At 46.1% G+C, this 24,776-nt stretch overlaps 1 protein-coding gene across 5 annotated transcripts in view; it reads left to right on the top strand.

The window, feature by feature from the left end:
- DCHS2 (dachsous cadherin-related 2) overlaps positions 1–24,776 on the top strand; it is a 203,801-nt gene that overhangs the window by 40,258 nt on the left and 138,767 nt on the right. For all 5 annotated transcript variants that reach the window (XR_004539141.1, XM_033941022.1, XM_033941032.1 and 2 more), the window contains exons 3-4: positions 507–738; positions 24,487–24,723. Coding sequence is in view for 4 of the 5 variants with exons in the window: in XM_033941022.1 (XP_033796913.1) it covers positions 507–738; positions 24,487–24,723 (469 nt within the window). In the remaining variant the exon portion in view is untranslated. The remainder of the gene's footprint in view (positions 1–506; positions 739–24,486; positions 24,724–24,776) is intronic.

The raw sequence follows: 24,776 nt of genomic DNA, 5'->3' as shown, positions 1-24,776 counted from the left end.
ACATGCCTCCATTCCCTCTGACTACGCCCCCCTCCCAAGCCACTATGGCCTCTCTTTCTCAAGCTCTGTTTTATCTAATTGCCCTGCCTTTTCATTGCCTCACATTTAACATCACTGTAAATGTACCACCGCTTTAACATGTAACATCGCTGTATACGTACAGTCTCTTCTTTAGTATATGCCTTTTTATTACTGCTATTTATGTAACATCTCTGTAAATGTAACAACACTGTAATATGTATCATCGCTGTAAATGCACAGTCTCTTCTATTGTTAACCGCATTGAACTTCCATGGTATTGCGGTATACAAGAATAAAGTTATTATTATTATTATTATTATTAAGTGACTTGCTCAGGGTCTCAAGGAGCAGCGTGGGTTGAACTCACAGCCTCAAGGTGCTGAGGCTGTAGCTTTAGCCACTGTGCCGCACTCTTCCCCTACATGCCAATACTGTACATTTATTTTATAATTTGAGCATTATTTTCTTATTACATTTTCCAACAGGGAGGACTCACTGCACAGGCTTTTGTTCGCATCGAGATAGAAGACATTAATGATAACCATCCCATTTTTGACCCCTTAATGTATATGATGAGCATTAGTAGCCACACACAGCCAGGAACAGAAATTCTGAGTGTCATTGCTTCAGATCAAGACTCTGGTATCTATGGTGATGTGACCTATGAACTCTTGCCGGGAGAACACTCTTCTCTGTTTACCATTGACTCATCCACAGGTAGGGTATGAGTATGAGATGTATAAATGCGATCATGCAGTTTTACATGTAATACTTTTTTGTAGAAGGTTCAAAATGAAACGGTCTCTTTATGGTAGTACTTCTCAACTGTCTCCTGGAGGCATATCTAGTCAGTCAGGTTTGAGTACTTACCACAATGAAAACACACAAGATATACCATATTTTCACGTAGATAACGCGCACCTGTGTAAAACGTGCACACGGGTATAGCGCGCGAAAAACACAAATCTATGTACAGAAATTTTTATATACCGCACACACCCGTATACCGCGCATGCTACCCGACTCTCCCGTGCCGCCCGACTCTCCTTTCGCCCGCCCCGACTCTCCTCTGGCCACCCCGACTCTCCTTTCGCCCGCCCCGACTCTCCTCTCCCCCTTGAAGTCCTCTCCCCACCCTGAAAGCCTGATGCCCCCCCCCGACGTCCGATTCACCCCCCCACCGCAGGACCGCTCGCACCCCCACCGCGAAGGACCACTCGCACGCACCCGCACCCCGAAGGACCGCTCGCACGCACTCCCACCCGCACCCGCACACCCACCCTGAAGGACCGCTCGCACCCCCACAGGCCCCCGACCCCCCCCATCATGTAGAAGCTCCTACCGGTGTCCTGCTGCTTCCTCTTGGCGGTCCCGACTCCCCGACACGATCGGGGCAAGAGGGAGCTCAAGCCCTCTTGCCCCAGCCAACCGCGGCACCCCCGACACGATCGGGGCAAGGGGGAGCTCAAGCCCTCTTGCACCCCCGACTCCCCGACACGATCGGGGCAAGAGGGAGCTCAAGCCCTCTTGCCCCAGCCAACCGCGGCACCCCCGACACAATCGGGGTAAGAGGGAGCTCAAGCCCTCTTGCCCCAGCCAACTGCGGCACCCCCAACACGATTGGGGCAAGAGGGAGCTCAAGCCCTCTTGCCCCAGCCAACCGCAGCACACCCGACACGATCGGGGCAAGAGGGAGCTCAAGCCCTCTTGCCCCAGCCAACCGCAGCACCCCCGACACGATCGGGGCAAGGGGGAGCTCAAGCCCTCTTGCCCCCCCGACTCCCCGACACGATCGGGGCAAGAGGGAGCTCAAGCCCTCTTGCCCCAGCCAACCGCGGCACACCCGACACGATCGGGGCAAGAGGGAGCTCAAGCCCTCTTGCCCCAGGCAACCGCGGCACCCCCGACACGATCGGGGCAAGAGGGAGCTCAAGCCCTCTTGCCCCCCTGACTCCCCGACATGATCGGGGCAAAAGGGAGCCCAAGCCCTCTTGCCCCGCCGACTCCCCAACTCCCCGACAATATCGGGCCAGGAGGGAGCCCAAGTCCTCCTGGCCCTGGCGACCCCCCCCCTCTAGTTGTTCGGGCCATGAGGGAGCCCAAACCCTTCTGGCCACGTGACCCCCTACCCCCACCCCACACTACATTATGGGCAGGAGGGATCCCAGGCCCTCCTGCCCTCGACGCAAACCCCCTCCCAACGACCGCCCCCCCAAGAACCTCCGACCGCCCCCCCATCCGACCCGCAACCCCCCTGGCCGACCCCCACGACACCCCCACCCCCATTCCCCGTACCTTTGTGTAGTTGGCCGGACAGACGGGAGCCAAACCCGCCTGTCCGGCAGGCAGCCAACGACGGAATGAGGCCGGATTGGCCCATCCGTCCCAAAGCTCCGCCTACTGGTGGGGCCTAAGGCGCCTGGGCCAATCAGAATAGGCACGGGAGCCTTAGGTCCCTCCTGGGGGCGGGGCCTTGGGCACATGGTCGGGTTGGGCCCATGTGCCTCAGGCCCCGCCCCCAGGTGGGACCCAAGACTCGGGGGTGCCACGGTTGGCTGGGGCAAGAGGGCTTGAGCTCCCTCTTGCCCCGATCGTGTCGGGTGTCGGGACCGCCAAGAGGAAGCAGCAGGACACCGGTAGGAGCTTCTACATGATGGGGGGGGTCGGGAGGCTGTGGGGGTGCGGGTGCGGGTGGGAGTGCGTGCGAGCGGTCCTTCGGGGTGGGGGTGCGGGTGCGTGCGAGCGGTCCTTCGGGGTGGGGGTGCAAGCGGTCCTGCGGGGGGGGGGTGAATCGGACATCGGGGGGGGGGAACTATGTAAAAAAAATTTTGTACAACGTGCTCACGCGTATAACGTGCGAGGGTATGCGCGGTACGTAAAAACCACGTATAACGCGCGCGTTATATGCGAGAAAATACGGTAGTTGTAAATATTGAAGGTCCATTGCATGCAAATCTATCTCACCTATATTTATTGTGGAAATTCTGGAAACCTAGTTGGCTAGGTGTGCTCCCAGGAGCAGGCTAAGAAGCACTTTTTTAAAGGTATAATACCTAATACTAATAGTTCATATTATCTAGAATCATGATTTTCTGATTTGCAAAATATATCACATTGAAACTCACGATTAGAATAATGGCTCACAACTTGCATTTTCTAAAGGGTATTGATGAATGTGTTATTGTGAGTGCTATTGTGGGATCGAATCCCAGCACTGCTCCTTGGGACCCTGGGCAAGTCACTTAATCCTCCATTGCCCTGGGTACAAAATAAGTACCTGTATGTATGTAAACCGCTTTGAGTGTGTAACCATAAAAAGGTGGTATACAAGTCCCATTCTGTTATGTTTACACTGAAATCCATACTTTAGTTGTTGATTACCACTTCCTGCAAAACTGAAGAAGGGTATCGCTTTAAGATCTTGAACTCCTCTCCTTCTGCAGTGGAGAACAGCTCCATGTTCAGTTTTTCCTTTTGCAAGCGAGAAAGATGGGCTCTGCTCTGCTTTTTGTTGTTTTTCCATCGGAATTTGAATTTCTTTGTGACTTTGGTGCTCAGACATCCCCTTCTTGGGCTTACTCCACTGAGGAAAGATGCAGTCTCACATGGCTGGACTGCTGCTCCCAGGCCAATCTCATCGAATAACTGTGGAACTAGCTTGCTTTGTGCCCCTTCAAGAGCTCTGGGTCCATCCCCTGAGAGCAGTTTGCCTGCTGATTTCATCGGAGGCTTGAGCGGAAGCTGTGGGTCTCTATGGAAGATGATGTAAGAAAGCTACCTGAACCGGAAATAGTTTTCAAGGGTGATGATGCAGAGGACCTGAAAGAAATCTTGGTGAATCTGGAAAGCGTACTGAGCCAAATCGACAAGTTATAGAGTGGTAAATCACCTGAACTGGATAGTCTATGTCCCTGGGTAGCCAACCTTTAACAAGGTGGGTCACAAAAGTACACACATTAATCATTGCAAACATCTATGGATAACAAACAATTACAAGAGCCTCCTTAGTAGTACATCATTCAACTCCAAGATAAAAATATAAGTGCTCAACACTCCTATTTCATTTTACAAAAAAAGGTATTGTTTTAATAGTTTCTTAAAAATATTCAAATCTCCCTGTTGTCTATTGTTCCAAGTATCAGGGCAGACACAAGAAAACAAACCGACTCTAGTCATGTGTAATAAGACTTGCCTCTGTCGGGTCAGACCGGAGGTCCATCGTGCCCGGCAGTCCGCTCACGCGGCGGCCCCTCAGGTCCAGGACCTGATAGTGCTCCTACCCTAAAACTCACATATGCTTTTCGCTTTGGTCCTGTAGAGTAACCTTCTATCTATACCCTGCAATCCCCTTCGCTTTCAGGAAGTCATCCAGTCCCTTTTTGAAACCCAGTATTGTACTCTGTCCTATTACCTCCTTTGGAAGCGTGTTCCAGGTGTCCACCACCCTCTGAGTGAAGAAAAACTTCCTTGCATTCGTTTTGAATCTGTCCCCTCTCAGTTTTTCTGAGTGACCTCTTGTTTTTGTTGTCTCCGCTAGTCTGAAGAATCTGTCCCTCTCCACCCTCTCTAAGCCTCTCATGATTTTATATGTCTGTATCATGTCTCCTCTCAGTCTCCACTTTTCCAGGGTAAAGAGCCCCAGTTTGTCCAACCTTTCGGCATATGAAAGGTTCTCCATTCCCTTTATCATCCTAGTTGCTCTCCTCTGGACCCTCTCAAGTATCGCCATGTCTTTCCTAAGGTACGGTGACCAGTATTGGACACAGTATTATCCCAGGACAAGCAGGCAGCATATTCTTGACTGATGGGTGACGGCACCGACGGAGCCCCGGTACGGACAATTTTAGAGTGATTGCACTCTAAGAACTTTAGAAAGTTCTAGCTAGGCCGCACCGCGCGTGCGCGAGTGCCTTCCCGCCCGACAGAGGCGCGCGGTCCCCAGTTTTCTTAATTCCGCGGAGCTAAGAAGACGCGTGTTTCCAACGGCTGTTGGAAGTTTTTTCTACTGTTCACTTGCCTTCCCGCTCGCGCGTATTTTTTTTTTCATAATTTATTTCTTTTCTCTTCTTTTACCGTTTGTGTAAAAAAAAAAAAAAAAAATCGTTTTATTTTTCATTTTTTTATCAATCTGCCCCGGCGGGGCCTGTTGGCACCATCGAAGCCTCGGGCTTCGATTTTGCTACAGCAGTTTTTCCCTTCATGCCCCCGTCACCGGGTTTCAAAAAGTGTCAGCGGTGTGCCCGCCCTATTTCCCTCTCCGACCCGCACAAGTGGTGCCTCCAGTGTCTGGGTCCGGACCATAGGGCTGACACCTGCACCCGCTGTAGTTCTTTACAAAAAAGAACTTTAAAAAATCGTGAAATTCAGCAGCGGATCCTTTTCGGTACCGCTATGGAAGTTGCACCGGTATCGACGTCGACGACTTCCTCCAAATCGACTCCGACTGCCTCGGCACCGCAAGATGCATCGCCGGTGTCGACTCCGGTAGGTAAGCCGGCTAAGAAGCCTTCCCCTACTGTCCTATGCCCGCCAGTCGAGCATGCAGTGAGCCAAGTCCTGCAGACTGAGCGCCGGCCTCGTAAACGCTCCGCTCCCATTGAAGTCACTGCTTCGTCATCGGCATCGACTTCACCGGAGCGTCGAGCGGCACCACAGGTACCGAGCAAGAAAAAACCGGTACCGGTGCCATCGGGACCAACGTTGGATGAGCGCATTGCCTCTATCCTCCAGGTCCAGCTTAAGCAGCAACTCCAACAGTTGCTCCCGGCTCTATTGACTCCGAACCTTCCAGTATCGGTACCGACTGAGCCTTCGGTGCCGTCTGTCGATCAGCCTCTGTTATTGACATCGACTGTTTCGGCACCGCACAAATCCTTATCAATGCCTGTTCTGTCAGCGGAACCGAAGCGGCGTACTACACCTATAGTCTCGGACCCGGTACCGTTCTCTGAACCCCGTACCGTACTACATTCTCCAGGTACCGTTTCCACCCGTTCAGGTAAATCGGTACGCAAGACTAAGCACACCGAGACATCTACTCCACTTTCCCAGGGCCATTTACAATCGGTACGGGACCCTGACTTGTGGGACGACTCAGATGATCCCCTCGGTACCGAGGAAGATTACACATCTGATGAGGATGAACCATCGGTGCAGGATACTGCTGCTAAGCCAGAGCACTCCTCCTTTACAAAGGTTTTAAAGGAAATGTCAGACACCCTTTCTATTACACTGGAATCTGACTCTAAAAAATCCAAGGCATTTCTGGATGCTTTGGATTTTGACCAACCTCCTAAAGAGTTTTTAAAGTTACCCCTCCATGACATCTTGAGGGAAACTTTTTATAAGAATCTGGAAACTCCTTTAACAATTCCAGGAGCTCCCAGAAAACTGGAATCTTTGTATAAAGTTATTCCTATTCCAGGGTTTGACAAACAACAACTTCCCCATGAATCTTTATTGGTAGAGTCAACCCTGAAGAAATCTGCAGGAGCCAGTGTATATGCCTCTGTCCCTCCTGGCAGAGAAGGAAAGGCCATGGACAAATTTGGGAAACGCCTTTACCAAAATGCGATGCTGGCCAACCGTTCAGGTAATTACGCATTTCATTTCTCGTTTTACCTGAAGCATCTCATCCAACAGGTGACCTCTTTTCAAAAGTATATTCCGGACCGTAAACTTCCTGCTTTTCAACAATGTACCTCTAGTCTTTTGCAACTCAGGAAGTTTATGGTCCGTTCAATCTATGATACTTTTGAACTGACATCACAAGCTACTGCTATGTCCGTAGCAATGAGAAGGTTGGCATGGCTACGGGTCTCTGACCTGGATGTAAACCATCAGGACCGACTTGCCAATGCGCCTTGCCTAGGGGATGAGCTGTTTGGGGAGTCCATGGATACCACCACACAAAAGCTCTCCGCCCATGAGACTAGATGGGACACCTTGTTGAAAAACAAGAAGAAACCTCCGCCTCCTCGTCCATTCAGGCAACAATCCTCATATCAAAGGAGGTTTTCTGCTCGACCGGCTCAACCTCATCCCCCTCAACCTCGCAGACAGCGTCAGCAGCAGCAACAGGCCCGTCAGCAACAACAGCCTTCTGTTAAGCCGGCCCCTCAGACTAAGCCGACACAGCCCTTTTGACTCCTTTCTCCAGGACATTGCCAGTCTTCCTCCCTCATGTCCTCTACCTCAGCCCATAGGAGGTCGACTAACAGTTTTTCTATCTCGCTGGGAAGCAATCACCTCCGACCAGTGGGTACTTGCTATCATCACTCACGGCTACTCCCTAAACTTTCAGACTCCTCCACCTGTAAGTCTGCCAAAAGAGTCTGCTTCCAACAAGGCTCAGTCCCTCCTCCTCGCTCAGGAGGTTCAATCCCTCCTTCTTCTCAATGCCATCGAACCAGTTCCTCTGGACCAGCAAGGCCTGGGATTTTATTCCCGGTACTTTCTTGTCCCCAAAAAGACCGGAGATCTCAGACCAATATTAGATCTCAGGGATCTCAACAAATGTCTGGTCAAGGAGAAGTTCAAGATGTTATCTCTTGCCACCCTATACCCTCTTCTTTCTCAGGAAGACTGGCTATGTTCCCTCGATCTCAAGGAGGCGTATACTCACATTCCAATTCATCTGATGTCCAGACAATATCTTCGTTTTCTTGTCAATCAACATCATTACCAATACAAGGTGCTACCCTTCGGCCTAGCCTCCTCGCCCAGGGTATTCACCAAATGTCTGATTGTGGTCGCAGCTTATCTCCGCTCCCACAACTTTCAAGTCTTCCCTTATCTGGACGACTGGCTCATCAAGGCTCCTTCTCCTCAGTCCGTTCACAAAGCCACCGATCAGACCATTTACTTCCTTCGACTGTTGGGGTTCGAAATCAATCTACCCAAGTCGCACCTCATTCCAACTCAGCGACTTCAATTCATTGGAGCCATTCTGGATACTATTCAGATGAGGGCGTTTCTTCCTCCAAACCGCCTTCACACCATCCTTCATCTCTGTCGGCAGGTGTTTCAGCGAACTTCCATCTCTGCAAACCACATGATGGTGCTTTTGGGACACATGGCCTCCACGGTACATGTCACACCTTTCGCACGTCTCCACCTGCGTACTCCTCAATGGACCTTAGCGACCCAGTGGTCCCAAGCGACAGATCCTTGCTCACAACACATATCTGTGACCTCGTCTCTTCGACAGTCGCTTCTTTGGTGGTTGACATCCTCAAATCTATCCAGAGGTCTGCTGTTCCATCTACCTCCTCATCAACTAGTCATAACCACGGATTCCTCCCCCTATGCATGGGGAGCTCACTTGAACGAGTTCCAAACTCAGGGATTTTGGACCGCCCAGGAAAAGAAACACCACATCAATTTCCTGGAACTCAGAGCGATGTTTTACGCCCTCAAGGCGTTTCAACATCTTCTCTTTCCTCAGGTTCTTCTAATTTGCACAGACAATCAAGTTGCAATGTACTACATCAACAAACAAGGAGGAACGGGATCCCGTCCCTTATGTCAGGAAGCTCAAAGGATTTGGACCTGGGCGACTGCTCGTCACCTATTCCTGAAAGCAGTCTACATACAGGGGGAACAGAATTGCTTAGCAGACAATCTCAGCAGAATTCTTCAACCTCACGAATGGACTCTCGACTCCTCGACTCTCCAGTCCGTTTTCTCTCAATGGGGCACACCTCAAGTGGATCTTTTTGCAGCTCCCCACAACCATCAACTGCCCCTGTTTTGCTCCAGACTTTACTCCCCTCACCGTCTGGAACCCGATGCATTTCTCCTGGATTGGACCGATCTCTTCCTTTATGCATTCCCTCCTCTTCTGCTCATACTGCGCACGTTATTCAAGCTCAAGAGGGAATAAGCCACCATGATTCTCATCGCTCCACGGTGGCCCAGACAGCATTGGTTTTCCCTTCTACTTCAACTCAGTTCCAGGGAACCCATACCTCTTCCTCTGTTTCCTTCGCTACTTACACAGCATCAGCAAACGCTTCTTCATCCCAACTTACAGTCTCTGCACCTGACAGCTTGGTATCTCTCGGGCTGACTTCAGCTCATCCTCTCCTTTCTCAGCCTGTCCGTTCTATTATTGAGGCCTCCAGGAAACCGGCTACTCTTCAATGTTACCAACAAAAGTGGTCTCGGTTTTCGTCCTGGTGCCTGTTACATCACCATAATCCCATGTCTACAGCAGTGGGACTGGTGTTGGACTATCTGTTGTCCTTATCTGACTCTGGTCTTAAATCCTCTTCGATAAGGGTCCACCTTAGTGCCATTGCGGCCTTTCATGAGCCGATTCATGGAAAACCCCTCTCAGCTCATCCCTTAGTTTCACGGTTCATGAAGGGCCTTTTCAATGTGAAACCATCTCTTAAGGCCCCTCCTGTTGTTTGGGATCTTAATGTGGTTCTTTCTGCGTTAATGAAGCCTCCTTTCGAGCCATTGGCCACAACGCATTTTAAATTTCTAACTTGGAAAGTGGTCTTTCTAATAGCTCTCACTTCTGCCAGGAGGGTCAGTGAGCTCCATGCACTGGTGGTGGATCCACCTTTCACTGTTTTTCACCATGATAAGGTTGTTCTCCGTACACATCCAAAGTTCCTTCCTAAGGTTGTGTCTGACTTTCATCTTAACCAATCCATCGTTCTACCTGTTTTTTTCCCAAAGCCTCATTCTAATCCAGGTGAACAGGCTTTGCATACCTTGGATTGTAAACGTGCTCTGGCTTACTATCTTGATCGCACCAAACCTCACAGATCATCTCCTCAACTGTTTTTGTCCTTTGATCCTAACAAGTTGGGTCATCCTATATCTAAACGCACTCTATCCAATTGGCTTGCTGCTTGCGTTTCTTTCTGTTATGCTCAGTCGGGCCTGACTCTGGAAGGTTCTGTCACGGGCCACAAGATTAGAGCTATGGCAGCGTCTGTAGCTTTCCTCCGTTCCACTCCTATTGAGGAAATCTGCAAGGCTGCTACTTGGTCCTCAGTTCATACTTTTACATCTCATTATTGTCTGGATGCTTTTGCCAGACGGGATGGACACTTCGGCCAATCTGTTTTACAAAATTTGTTTTCCTAATGGCCAACCTTCCCTCCATCCCTCTTTTTGTTAGCTTGGAGGTCACCCATCAGTCAAGAATATGCTGCCTGCTTGTCCTGGGATAAAGCACAGTTACTTACCGTAACAGGTGTTATCCAGGGACAGCAGGCAGATATTCTTGCATCCCTCCCACCTCCCCAGGTTGGCTTCTTAGCTGGCTTATCCTAACTGGGGACCGCGCGCCTCTGTCGGGCGGGAAGGCACTCGCGCACGCGCGGTGCGGCCTAGCTAGAACTTTCTAAAGTTCTTAGAGTGCAATCACTCTAAAATTGTCCGTACCGGGGCTCCGTCGGTGCCGTCACCCATCAGTCAAGAATATCTGCCTGCTGTCCCTGGATAACACCTGTTACGGTAAGTAACTGTGCTTTCCAGATGTGGTCGCACCATTGCACGATACAATGGCAGGATGACCTCCTTCGTTCTGGTAGTGATACCTTTTTTGATAATGCCCAGCATTCTGTTTGCTTTCTTTGAGGCCGCTGCACATTGCGCCACTGGCTTCATTGTTGTATCCACCAATACCCCCAGGTCTCTTTCTAGGGTGTCTTTCCCCATCTCCCTTCCTCCCATCGTATAGCTGTACATGGGGTTTCCTTTCCCGATGTGCAAGACCTTACATTTCTCCACATTGAAGCTCATCTGCCATCTTTTTGCCCACTCGCACAGTTTGTTCAGGTCGCTCTGCAGTTCTTTGCATTCCTCAACAGTTTTGACCCTGTTGGAGAGTTTTGTATCGTCCGCGAACTTGATAACTTCGCACTTCGTGCCCGTTTCCAGATCGTTAATGAATATATTGAACAGCAGCGGTCCCAGCACTGACCCCTGCGGGACACCACTCGTGACCTCTTTCCAGTCAGAGTAGTGTCCTTTTACTACTACCCTCTGCTTCCTATCCGCCAGCCAATTTTGGATCCATCTGTGGACCTCCCCCTCCACCCCGTGGTCTTTGGCTTTAAAGTAGGGACATTCAAATCTCCAGAATTGACTGAACATAAACTTCGAGATGGTATATATAAGAAAATGCGATCAATCATGTATTTTATTGCCATCCCACATATGCATAAATACGTTGTTAACAGTTTGTACCGTATCCTGAATTCTTTTTTTAACCTATATAGCTTAACATAGAATTCAGATACATGATCGTATTTCCCAGTTCCAAACAAAGCTCAAATTATCAAGTTTTGAGTTATTTGTAAAGCATGGGTCGTGGTCACGGAAACTCCCAACAATATTAGGTTGCAGTAATTCAAACTAGACAAGACAATTGTTTGGAGAACATATTTAAAATTGGCTCTGGATAAATATGATCTGAGATTACTCAATAATCTCAGTTTAAAATAGATCTTTACCATTGCATGTATGTGTGACTGAAAGTATAGGCGTGAATCCTATTTCACTCCTAAATATCAGACTTCAGATGAGACATGGATAGTTCCCAAAACTTGAACCGAATCTGGAATGTTTGTTACTACATTCCTTGACAAAAACATTACCTTTGTCTTTGAAACGGTTAACATTAACTTGTTATCCATCCACTTTTTTAATCTCAAAGATCACTGTTTCCAATTTCCCAATAGACTGTATCAGCGATTCCCCAACTGAAAATAACAATTAGATATAATCCGCATACAGTCTATAAGAAGCTCCCAAATGATGTAGCAGCCTGCACAGTGGAAGCGTGTATGTTAAAACAGCAGAGAGGGCTGATCCCTGGGGCACTCTGGTTTTAACTACTCTCTGACCAGACAACTGCCCATTCACAGTCACTTCTTGCTTTCTACCCTGCAAAAATGAATTAAACCTTTTGAAAACAACTCTTCCAAATCCACATTCATGAAGTCTATTTAGTAATATCACATGGTCCAGGATATCAAAAGTGGATGATATGTCAAGAAAGACTGTTAGATACACTTCCCCACTATCAAATCCATATCTTAATTCATCCCAAAGTGACACCAAAAGAGTCTTCGTACTGTGATATTTGCAGAAGGCATATTGATGGATATCAAGAATTTCACTTTCTTCCATATACCTTTCCAATTGCAAATATACTATCTTCTCCATAATTTTAGATAGAACTGGCAAGGGCAAAGCTGCCACCGGGTCCTCGGTTCATACTTTCACCTCTCATTATTGTCTGGATGTTTTCTCCAGATGGGATGGCCATTTTGGCCAGAGAGTATTACAAAATTTATTCTCCTAAATTGCCAACACTTATACCATCCCATCCTAGTTAGCTTGAAGGTCACCCACATGTGAGAATAGGCTGCCTGCTTGTCCTGGGATAAAGCACAGTTACTTACCGTAACAGGTGTTATCCAGGGACAGCAGGCAGCTATTCTCACAACCCACCCACCTCCCCTGGTTGGCTTCTCTGCTAGCTATCTGAACTGAGGAGACGCGCCTTATACTGGGCGGGAAGGCACTCACACATGCGCGGTGCGGCAGACTCGAAACTTCTGAGTTTTACAAGCAAGTCTGCTTGCGAGACTGCCCGCATCCAGGCTCTATGGATGATGTCATCCACATGTGAGAATAGCTGCCTGCTGTCCCTGGATAACACCTGTTACGGTAAGTAACTGTGCTTTCTCAACTTGGCGTTGCAGTATTGTCTTGCCAGTCAGGTTTTCAGGATATCCACAGTAAATACGCATAAAAATGATTTGCATACAGAGTTCAATATCTTTCTACAGTACTCTGGTGTATGTAGATGATGATATTTTAATCCAAAGCCGCAGCTGACAATGATATGTCCAAGTCTATAGATATCTGGAGAAACACTTGCAATGATTGACTGACCAGATTATTCCTCTCATAGATCTCAAAGAATATTTTAGCGTGAATCTGTTTACTAAGGGAGCAATTTTGTTTTCATAAGCGTAATACTTTTTCTTTTCATTTAGGAGAACACAAAATCTAAGGAGCTAACATGCTGGAGTACAATATCCCAATTAAACAAAAGCCCAAAAAAATAAAACGTCATATAATTTATATAATTACAAGATTACAATAGTGATAGAACAGAGAGAGAGAGAGAGACGTATAGACATCAGAATGGGCTTGTACAGCTCAACAATAAAACCTCTTAAATCTCAGATAAAACTATATATGAAACACCAAATTACATTACTTATCCGAGGACAAGAAGGCAGCATAATCTCAACATATGGATTACGTCAACCACAGAGCTCCAATACGGACAGCTTCACAAGCAGACTTGCTTGAAGAACTTTTAGAAAGTTTGCGACTGCCGCATCGCGCATGCGTGAGTGCCTTCCCGCCCGACATAGGGCGCACGTCTCCTCAGTTTTAAGTTTTCCGTGGAGCTGAGAAGCCCTCATTTCAAGTTTCTGCACGAGAGTTAGTTTTACTCGTGCCTTCTCTCAATGTGGCTCGTATATTTTCTTTTTATTTACTGAGTCGCTGTGTTACGCGTGTTTTTTTTAAAAAGTCTTTAATTTTTTCGGTCGTGTCACAGAGGGGCCTGTTCCATGGTCTCAGCCTTCAGGCTTCAATTTAGCCGTGACCATTTTTCATTCCATGTCCCAGCTGGTCATAGGATTTAAGAAGTGTAGCCGTTGTCAATGCGCGTTCTCCATCACTGACCCACATAAGTGGTGTGTGCAGTATTTAGGACCTGATCATTGTCCGGAGTCATGTGCCCGCTGTGCTACACTTCAAAATTGAGCCCTTAAACATCGTCAAGTTCAGATTAAAAATATCTTCAGGGGAATGGATCTTTCTTCAACTAAAGCCTCAACCCCGATTGCGGTCTTGACCTTGACTCCGTTGAAGTCTTCTGTGGGGCCCAAAGCTTTATCCTCGACCTCGCTAAAACCTTCCTCGATGGGGAAGTCCTCATCCTCGAGGAAGTCAACTAAATCCTCTCCGGAGGACTCGTTATCTTCAGTGTCTCCATCTGGTCAGCTATCCAAGCCAACCCATCAGGAGTTACAGGCCATTTCAACAGCGGCCCTGGTGGACCTGGTTGCTTAGAGACTTCCCAGGATGTGTGTCTCAGTATGGAGACAACACTCTTCCTCGAGGTCGTCTTCCTCAGAGTCAATAGCCACACCAATTGTACCAGCTCCAGTGATCTCGATGCTGGCTTTGCAGAATATGTTGGAAACTATTCTGCATCAGGAGTTTGGTAATATGCTTGCCAAATTGACTCCTGCCTTGACCCTGCTTCCTGCAGTCCAGCCTGAGCACTCAGCAATAATACAAGGAGTTGAGTCCTTGAGAGTGCCTCGAGTTCAACCTGACCACTCTATTCAAGTAGTCAAGTCCTTGAAAATGCCTCGAGAACACTCTATACAAGGAGTTGAGTCCTTGAGAGTTCCTCGGCATCAATCTACACACTCTATACAAGGAGTTGAGTCCTTGAGAGTGCCTTGGGACACATCTATATAATGAGCTGAGTCCTTATCAGTGTCTCGACTTCATTCTCCAACCTCCAATCCTACCACTACACATAAGGCATTGCCTCCTTTGAGGCACAGGGCAAGGACTCCTCGACATTCCTCATCGAGGCTGGATTTGACTTGATCACGGGCCCATGATTCGAGACATAGTTCTTCTTCACATCATTTGTCGAGGCATTCATCGAGGCCCAGGTCTTCTTCTCGAGACAGACCCCGTTTATCGAAACATTCGAGGCCACCAACTACTTTCTCAAGGAAATCTATTGTACAGTCTCAGTATTCTCGCCAGTCGAGTTCTCCTATGAGATTTTCTTCACCAGCTGATTCTTCGAATTGAAAACGTTCTGCTTCTTCTAGAAGTGTTTTTTGATCTTCATCTCTGCCTATGGATTCAGATCTGCGATACCAATATTCCAGAGAAGCTTTGCCTTCTTTCTCTGCTCTAAAGGGTACTTCGAGAGGTTCTCGTTCACCTTCACCTCAACAAGGTCACTCCTCTTCTGATCCAGTGTCCTTTACTAAGTTCTTATGTCAAATGAGTAAAGATCTCAACATTGCCTTGGAGCCTGATTCCAAATACTCTAAGGAGTATTTGGAAGAACTAGGTATGCCTAATCCTCCTTGGGATTCTCTCAAATTACCCATGAATGGCATTCTTTCTCAAACTTTCAAGAGGAATCTAGATACACCATACTCCATTTCTGCTGTGCCAGCAAAGCTGGAATCTCATTATAAGATTGTATATTGTAAGGGATTTGAGAAGTCTCAACTATCCCATCAATCTCTTCTCGTGGAGTTTTCTTTAAAAAGATTCAATCCTGCCAAAGTTTATGCCATCGTTCCTCCTGGCCGAGAGGGCAGGACTATGGACAAGTTTGGCCGTCGGCTGTATCAAAATTCTATGATGACAAATAGAATTTTAAACTACCATTTTGTCTTTACATCATATCTCAAGCATTGGGTCAGTGCTATGCCTACTTTCTTCAAATATCTTTCAAAACATCGCCTACCAGAATTTCAGCATATGCATTCAACTCTAGGTCAACTTCGCATGCATATGGTTCAGGCTGCATATGATGCTTTTGAGATGTCCTCCAGGGTCACTGTGTTCTCGGTGGCCATGCGTCGCCTAGCCTAGTTACGTATTGTAGATATGGATCCAAATCTGCAGGATTGACTGGCCAACATCCCATGTCAGGGGAATGAACTGTTTGATGACTCGATTGAGGCAGCTACAAAAATGCTTGTCTGAGCATGATAAATCATTTGCCTTTATAGTTTGGCCAAAGCCTTCAACTTCTAAGAGTTAACAGATCTCCTCCATCTTATAAGAGGCATTATCCTCAGAAGGCAGCACCTTTATTCAAGGCCGCCTCCTAAGAAACAACAGCAGCAACAACAAAGGCAGCGTAAGCCTCAAACTCCTGCTGCGCCCAAGTCTACTCAGCCTTTTTGACCTTCTAACACAGAGCATAACTTCAATCATTCTGCCTCTGTCCTCTCCTCTTCCCAAAGGAAGTCGTCTCCATCATTTTTATCATCAATGGGAACTAATTACATCCGACCTCTGGATCCTCACAATAATCAGGGAAGGCTACTCTCTTCACTTCCTTCAGGTTCCACCAGATCTCCCCCCAAGAGAGTATCCTTCCAATCCGTCACAGACTACTTTTCTTCTTCAGGAAGCTCAAGATCTGCTTTGTCTCTGTGCCATCGAGGAAGTTCCTCTGGAACAGCAGAGCACGGGGTTTTACTCCCGTTATTTCCTTGTCCCGAAGAAGTCGGGGGATCTGTGCACTATATTGGATCTCGGAGCTCTCAACAAATTTCTTGTCAGAAAAATTTTGGATGCTGTCTCTAGCATCCTTGTATCCCCTTCTGGATCACAACGATTGGTTATGCTCTCTGGATCTTAAAGAGGCTTACATTCACATTCGCATTCATCCAGCCTCATAAGAACATAAGAATTGCTGCTGCTGGGTCAGACCAATGGTCCATTGTGCCCAGCAGTCCGCTCATGCGGTGGCACCTAGGTCAAAGACCAGCGCTCCATCCGAGACCAGCCCTACCTGTGTATGTTCCAGTTCAGCAGTCTTGTTTGAAAATTTTTTAGAGAATTGAATTGATTGATGTCTACTCTGTAGTTCACCGGGAATGACCAGTTTTCTATTTTTGTGAACCGCATCGATCCGCAAAGTTTTGCGGTCTAGAAAGAGCACAGTTACTTACCTTAACAGGTGTTATCCAGGGACAGCAGGCAGATATTCTCACAACCCACCCACCTCCCCTGGTTGGCTTCTTAGCTAGCTATCTGAACTGAGGAGATGCTGAGGAGACGCGCGCCTTACGTTGGGCGTGAAGGCACTCGTGCATGCGCTGTGCAGCAATCATGAACTTTCTAAAAGTTTTTCAAGCAAGTCTGCATGTGAAGCTGTCCACATCGGGGCTCCGTGGTTGACGTCATCCATTTGTTGAGAATATCTGCCTGCTGTCCCTGGATAACACCTGTTATGGTAAGTAACTGCGCTATTTCTAGACCGCAAAACTTTGCGGATCGATGCGGTTCACAAAAATAGAAAACTGGTCATTCCCAGTGAACTACAGAGTAGACATCAATCAATTCAATTCTCTAAAAAATTTTCAAACAAGACTGATTTCAGTATCTTTCTGTAATGTATATAAGAACAGGATCTGCCAAATAAAATACGTAACTCCCTATACAAAAGACTTTAAAAAGTTTCTATCCCTACTCAATTACAATCTCCCTTTACCCACACAAACACATGAAAAATGTCATCACTTAGATGTGGTAGCTATGTCCATAAAGAAAATTTTAGACCCTGCCATTTCTCTACCTGATGGCACCTGGTGTCACGATATCTGGTCTGACAATTTTACTTATTATTTCAAGTTAATCTGGACTCATTTAAAATCTAAAACACATCCAAGGACAAAAAGAGAACATCACACAAGAGGTTATATTAATCCAGAAGAATATTGTTCACAATATGAACTACAAGCGGAGATAGGAGAAGGAGTCGATTTCTGGGATCACTGGATGAAAACTAGCACATCCATTTTAGATAAAATTGCTCCTAAACGAAATTCCAAAATATAACAAATGGTTTGACACCGAACTTCTAAAAATGAAACAACTAGTAAGACGACTGGAAAGAATTTGGAAAAAAAACAGGAGAATTGTCAGACCGTAACAACTGGAGATCTAACATAAAAATCTACAAACAACTGATAAAAAACAAACGTAAAGCATTCTACTCTTCTAAAATCAACTTATCTAGCACAAGTTCAAAAGGAATCAATACAAAAGAGCTGTTCAACTTGGTTACGAATTTATTTGACACCACATGTCAAATTCAACTCGTGCACAATATTAAACTACCTTCAGCAAATGATTTAGCACAGCATTTCGATTCAAAAATTAAAAACCTAAGAAACAACTGTTCGACAAATGACACTAATGATCATCAAATAGCTAACATACAAGGAAATGAAATTCCAACAGACATGATCTGGAGTTCCTTTCAAGATTTAGAAATACCGTATTTTCACGCATATAACGCACGCGTTATACACGATTTACAAACCGTATATAACCATGCGCGTTATATTCGTGAGCGCGTTATCCCCTTTTTTTTTACATAGTTCCCCCCCGACATCTGATTCACCCCCCCCCCCCCCCCCGCAGGACCGCTCGCACCTTTCTCTGACGTCAGAGAATAGGCGGGACCGCCAGAAGAAGAAGCAGCGTAGACGCAGGGCTAAGAGAAGGGGCAGGACCGCCGGCAGAGGAAGCAGCAGAACGACGGTAGGAAACTTCTACATGATGGGGGGGGTGGGGAGGCTGTGGGGGTGCGAGCGGTCCTTCGGGGTGGGGGTGCGGGTGCGTGTTCGAGTGCGAGCGGTCCTTCAGGGTGGGGGTGCGAGCGGTCCTGCGGGGGGGGGGGGGTGAATCGGACGTCGGGGGGGGGGGCATCAGGCTTTCAGGGTGGGGACAGGACTTCAAGGGGGAGAGGAGAGTTGGGGGGGCTAAAGGAGAGTGGGCTGGCCAGAGGAGAGTCGGGGCAGGCTAAAGGAGAGTCGGGCTGGCCAGAGGAGAGTAGGGGCGGGCTAAAGGAGAGTCGGGCTGGCCAGAGGAGAGTCGGGGCGGGCTAAAGGAGAGTCGGGCTGGCCAGAGGAGAGTCGGGGCGGGCGAAAGGAGAGCCGGGCAGCGACGGGAGAGTCGGGGCAGCATGCGCGGTATACAGGTGTGCGCGGTATATAAAAATTTATTTACATAAATTACAGTTCCCTGCGCGCTATACCCGTGTGCGCGTTTTACATGGCTGCGCAGTATATGAGTGAAAATACGGTACTCTAAATCATACTGCGTTCTGGACTCATGTCCCCCGGAAATTATGAAAACGGCTCCATTAGAATTTAAACTATCTTTGCTGCATTACTTAGCCCATAACCTAAAAAATGGAAAGTTCCTCACTAATGGTCACATAATAATAACCCCAATTCCAAAAAATAGTAAAGAATCATCAGCACGGGTAACCAACTATAGACAAGTAGCATCTATTCCATTTATTGTAAAAATCATGGAAGGACTGGTACATACCCAATTGATGGAATATCTTGATCAGTTCTCTCTCTTGCATGAAACTCAATCAGGTTTTAGACCTTTGTTCAGTACTGAAACAGTAATTGCGGCTATCTTAGATAATCTGCGTCTCTTGTTCAGCAAGGGCCTTAATGCCCTGATCATGCAATTTGATATGAGCTCTGCCTTTGACCTAGTGGACCATAGGAAAATGCTACAATGCCTAGATGCAGTTGGTATTAGGGAAGAGGTGTTGGACTGGTTTTGAGGTTTCCTTATGTCCCGTACCTAACAAGTACGTTTCAATTACGATCTCTCCGATACCTGGAGCAATCCATCTGGCGTACCGCAAGGGTCACCACTATCCCCATTGCTTTTCAAAGTCTACATGTCCTCACTAGGTGCGCAATTGACCCAGCTGGGGATAAAATTATTTAGTTACGCAGATGACTTTACGATCATCTTCCCGTTTGCTAACTCTCTCTCGGAAGTTACTCCCAAGGCATCAGAAGCACTAAATTTGATGGAGCAATAGATGACTAAATTCAAACTGAAACTTAATTCAGAAAAAAACAAATTTGTTTTGTAGCTTTGCCACCCCGCTTGACACTAAAACACCACTATGCATCAATAAACTTAGTTATCCTATTCAGACTACTATGAAGGTATTGGGTGTAACACTAGATCAGTGCTTAACCATGAAGGACCAGGTAGACTCCTTAATTAGAAAGGTTTTTTTCACTCTCTGGAAACTTCGATCCATTAGAGCATATTTTGATATGTCAGCATTTAGAATCTTAGTACAATCCCTCGTACTGAGTCAACTTGATTACTGTAACATCGCCTATTTAGCAATTTCCCAAAAGAATATGCGACGATTACAATTAATGCAAAATGCAGCGGTCAGACTGATTTTCGGGCTGAAGAAGTTTGATCATGTGACACCTTACTACCGACAGCTGCATTGGCTACCGATGGAGGCACGCGTAAAGTTTAGGTTCGCCTGTTTCTGCTTTAAAGTACTATACAGTCTAGCCCCTAAATACATAACTGACCTTTTCTCCTTCTCAGCCAACAGCAATAAGAGAAGCTCACATTTGAACTTCGTTTCCCTTCCGGTAGAGGATGTAAACTCAAAAGACACCATCACCTTTTCTCACATCAGGCAGCATTATGAGGTAAAGATCTATGCCTACTACTTATGGGGAATTCAGGAAACGCCTAAAAACATATCTGTTCCTGAAGTATCTAGGCAGCTGACCCGTACAACTCTTTTTCTTCAATAACTGTTCCTAAACTTAACTAAACTAAACTAAACCTTAAGTTTGTATACCGCATCATCTCCACAGAAGTAGAGCTCGGCATGGTTTACAGTAATTGGTATAGAAGGAAACTACAATGAAAAGTAGAAGGGCTTAGAAAGAGAGGCTTAGAGACAAGCTGTTAATCACTATCTTTCACCTCTGTTAAGTTCAATCAATTTGTACCATCTTTTAATCTTTGTAAACCGCATAGAACTTCACGGTCCTGCGGTATATAAACTGTTATTATTATTATTATCCCAGCTGGCTGCCTGAGAAGCAATTAGACGTTGCTGGAACTTCTTATACACACAACCTCGAACCGGGGAGAAAACAAATAAAGCAGTATTACGCAGTGGACGGTTCGTTGTGAATAAAGTAAATAGTTCTAACAGGTACTCAGGTGCTTGACCATATAAGGTTTTATAACAGAGTATTCCCAATTTGAGTGTCACACTTTTTCAGGTCAAAAATTGGACATACACTTTGATTTGTGCTACCTTTGTACTAATGATTTTCTTTCTATCTGTCTTAGACACATTGACTCATAATCTATAAATGGTGCTTTAACTTAGGTGCTATAGGTGCCTTGCCGTCACCTAAGTTAAGTGCAAAATGCCGTTTAAAAGCACTTTGAAAACATATTTAAAGGTGTCTAAAAAAAGGCACCGGAATTGCACCGATGGAGGCGTTTTATAACACCTAATGCCACGGTAGAATATATATATAACATACAAGGAAATGAAATACCAACAGACATGATCTGGAGTTCCTTTCAAGATTTAGAATGGAATAATTATATCAAACTATATAACAAATACTCTAAATCATACTGCGTTCTGGTAGAATATATGTTTGTCTCTGTCAATGATAAACTCCGCACTCACCCATTGGGCATCTTATTACTATACTGCCAACCCACCCCTTGGAACAACTCCTCCAATCTCGTCTTTGAGGCTATAACAAACGCCTTTCTTAAATTTCAAAGATTACTGATTGTTGGTGATATTAATCTCCACCTTGATAACACCAACAGCAAGGACACGATCAAATTTAACAACTTCCTTACCTCTCTAGGTTTTCCCTCAACTACCTCTTCTCCAACCCACGAAAAAGGACATACACTAGACTTTACCACTTTCCTCGACCTTACTGCCTTCAAAACTTCAACCGATGACACCCGTTGGGAACAAGTCCCTTGGTCTGACCACTTCTTAGGGGCTACTTGCCTCCCCATTTTCATGTCACACCTTGAATCCCCATCCCATTCCTCCCATTCAATAACCTTCCGCAAGAAAATTTCGAGTAATCTTTTCTGGTCCAAATTTCTCCACCAACTCTCCTCCAATCCTAAGCCTACAGACTCTGAATCCTGCTGGTGCAATTGGATCTCCCTCTCCGAATCCATCTATCACTCCCTCACTCCAATATCCACAAAAACCATCTCCTACCCCCGAAAGGCCCCTTGGTATCTACCGCTCCATAGAGAGCTGAAACAGAAATGTCGCACTTTGGAGCGCAAATGGAAAAAAATCTAAATCCCCCTCAGATAGACAGACCTGGAGGGTCAATATTAAACTTTACAATTCATTACTAAAAAAAGCCAGGAAGAATTTCTTCGGAGATAAAATCTCCAGATCCAACAACCAGATCAGTGCATTGTTTAACATTTGGCGCTCCTTAACTACAAAAAAGGACCCATCCTTACTCCCCTCATCTCTATCAGCAGATGCCCTTGCAATATTCTTCAATGAAAAGGTTACCATCCTAAGATGCTCCTTCCCGCCTACAGTCTCCTACAACTCCCTAATCTTTACTGACCTCAACCCTTCCCTTCCTGTCCCCAATCCCATTCCAGCCGACAGATCCTGGACCGTTTTTGAGCTTGTTTCCGAATTGCAAGTCTCCAAACTCTGCCTCAAACTAAAAACTTGCAAATGTACCTTGGATCCTTTCCTCTCCTACCTATTCGAGAATATCTCTACACAGGCCATCACTTCCCTCACCAAACTTATAAACGATGCTCTAACATCGGGCCTTTTCTCCTCCGAAATGGGACTTATTGCACTAACCCCTCTACTGAAAAAGACCGACCTTGACCCCTCTATTCCCTCCAATTACCATCCAATAGCAAATATCCCTCTCCTAACCAAGATGTTAGAATCCATCATATCCACTCAACTCTCATCCTACCTAGAAAGATTCTCTATTCTCCTACCCCACCAATTCGGCTTCAGACCCAACTTCAGCACCGAATCCCTATTAGCCTCACTAATCTCTAAGGTACAACAACTTCATTCTCGCAACAAATTCGCTGTACTTCTACAATTCGACCTCTCCGCAGCTTTCGACGTCGTCCATCATGATATCCTAATCTTCCAACTCTCTGAAATTAGGCATAAGTTCCACAGTCCTAGACTGGTTCTCGAAATTCTTACGTTTACGCTCCTACACCGTTAACATAAACAGTACCTCATCCCCTCCCTGGAAGTCGATATGTGGAGTCCCGCAAGGCTCACCCCTCTCTCCTATCCTCTTCAATATTTACATGTCCTCTTTGAAACTCCTTCATCTATACCCCCTGGAAACTCTCTACATCTATGCTGACGATATCCTCATCCTCCTTGAGACTGACTCGAACCTCACTAACCTCGCTGAGAACATTTCCGCATGTATAATGAACCTTCAATCCTGGGCACATTCTGTACAAATGAAATTGAACGAGTCCAAAACAAAACTACTTTGGCTCGGCCCAATATTAGGTCATTTACCCACCTCCATCCCATTATCTTCCGGCTCCACTCTTCAGCTTGAGTTTTCAAGCAAAGTCCTTGCCATCATAGACTCCTCTCTCTCCTTCAATGACCACCTCAACTTCTTGGTAAAAAAATGCTTCTTTAGTCTTCATATGCTGAGGAAAGTGAGATCGTACTTTCATCATTCTCACTTCGTCGTCCTTGTTCAATCCACCATCCTCTCTAGACTGGATTATTGCAACTCCATCTATTTAAGCCTAACTAAAAAAAAAAAACTCCATAGACTTCAGCTAATCCAGAACGCCGCGGCCAAGCTTATTTTCGCTAAAGGCAAGTTCGACCACGTTTCCCCACTCCTGTCCAAACTTCACTGGCTCCCAGTTCACTCCAGAGTCCTCTTTAAATGTGCCTGTTTAGCTTTCAAGATCCTACATGGCATCCTCCCTCCCGTTATCCCACTCTTCTGGAACTCCTCTAACCCTAATTCTACTAGATCCTCCCAAAAACTGAAACTATCATTCCCCTCTGCAAAAGGTATATCCCGCGTAGGAAAACTAGGAACATCCCTCCCCTTTAGAACCACAGAACTCTGGAACAACCTCACATCCCTGCTCAGAATTTCAAGCTCCCTCCAATCCTTCCGCAAACACCTGAAAACTTGGCTCTTTTCAAAAATCTAACACCTTTCGCTCTTTGGTACCCTGACCTTCTTTATCTTCCTAGCTCCTTTTCTAAAACCCTTCATTGTAGCTCCTTTTCAACCTAACCCTGTAAACCGTGCCAAGCTCTACGCTTATGGAGATGGTGTGGTATACAAACCTAAGGTTTAGTTTAGTTTAGCTAACACTAGAAGTTGCGTTAGGCATCATAAAGCACCTCTGTAGGCACGATTCATATCAAAGGTAGGTGCTGGAAATGTAGGCCTTGAAAACTCTGACCTACATTTCCGGCGCCTACCTTTCCTGAAAGCGCGATTCTATAAATAGTGCCTTCGCACGATTACCATGTGATCGTTAGCTGCTTATAAGGTGACTGCTGACAATGGCACTGTTTATAGAATTTGGGCCTCTGTTCGTATGTCTTTACCAATTAAAATGCAAGACACCTTTGTTCATAGGAAAATATCTTCATTACTCTAATTATTGATCTGAAATTTAACAAATTAAAAGCAAGACAGCTTTTTACAGGATAAAGATCACTGAACTAGAGATCTCTCATTTTTACCCTTTTCGTTTTGGTTTTTTATCTTCTAGGTATTATTTATTTGATTTCTTCTCTCAGCCACTTGGAATCTTCTAGTATCAGCTTGTCCATTTGTGCTCAGGATAGAGGTGGCCTTGTATCAATCATTAGTGCAATGGTCACGATAAACATTCTCCAGACAGTCATGGCACCTGCTGTATTTGAGAGGTCCCATTATTCTTTTTTTGTTGCGGAGGATACTCCTGAATACAGTCCTGTGGGCACAGTAAAGGCAAGAGGACCTCTAAGTAAGTAGTATTTCCTGATGTTATTTTTTCCTTGATTGTTATTTAGTACAGTA

Source organism: Geotrypetes seraphini, chromosome 1 (genome assembly GCF_902459505.1).
Source record: "Geotrypetes seraphini chromosome 1, aGeoSer1.1, whole genome shotgun sequence".
Classification (NCBI taxonomy): Eukaryota; Metazoa; Chordata; class Amphibia; order Gymnophiona; family Dermophiidae; genus Geotrypetes; species Geotrypetes seraphini.
This window is presented reverse-complemented; position numbering and strand designations above follow the sequence as displayed.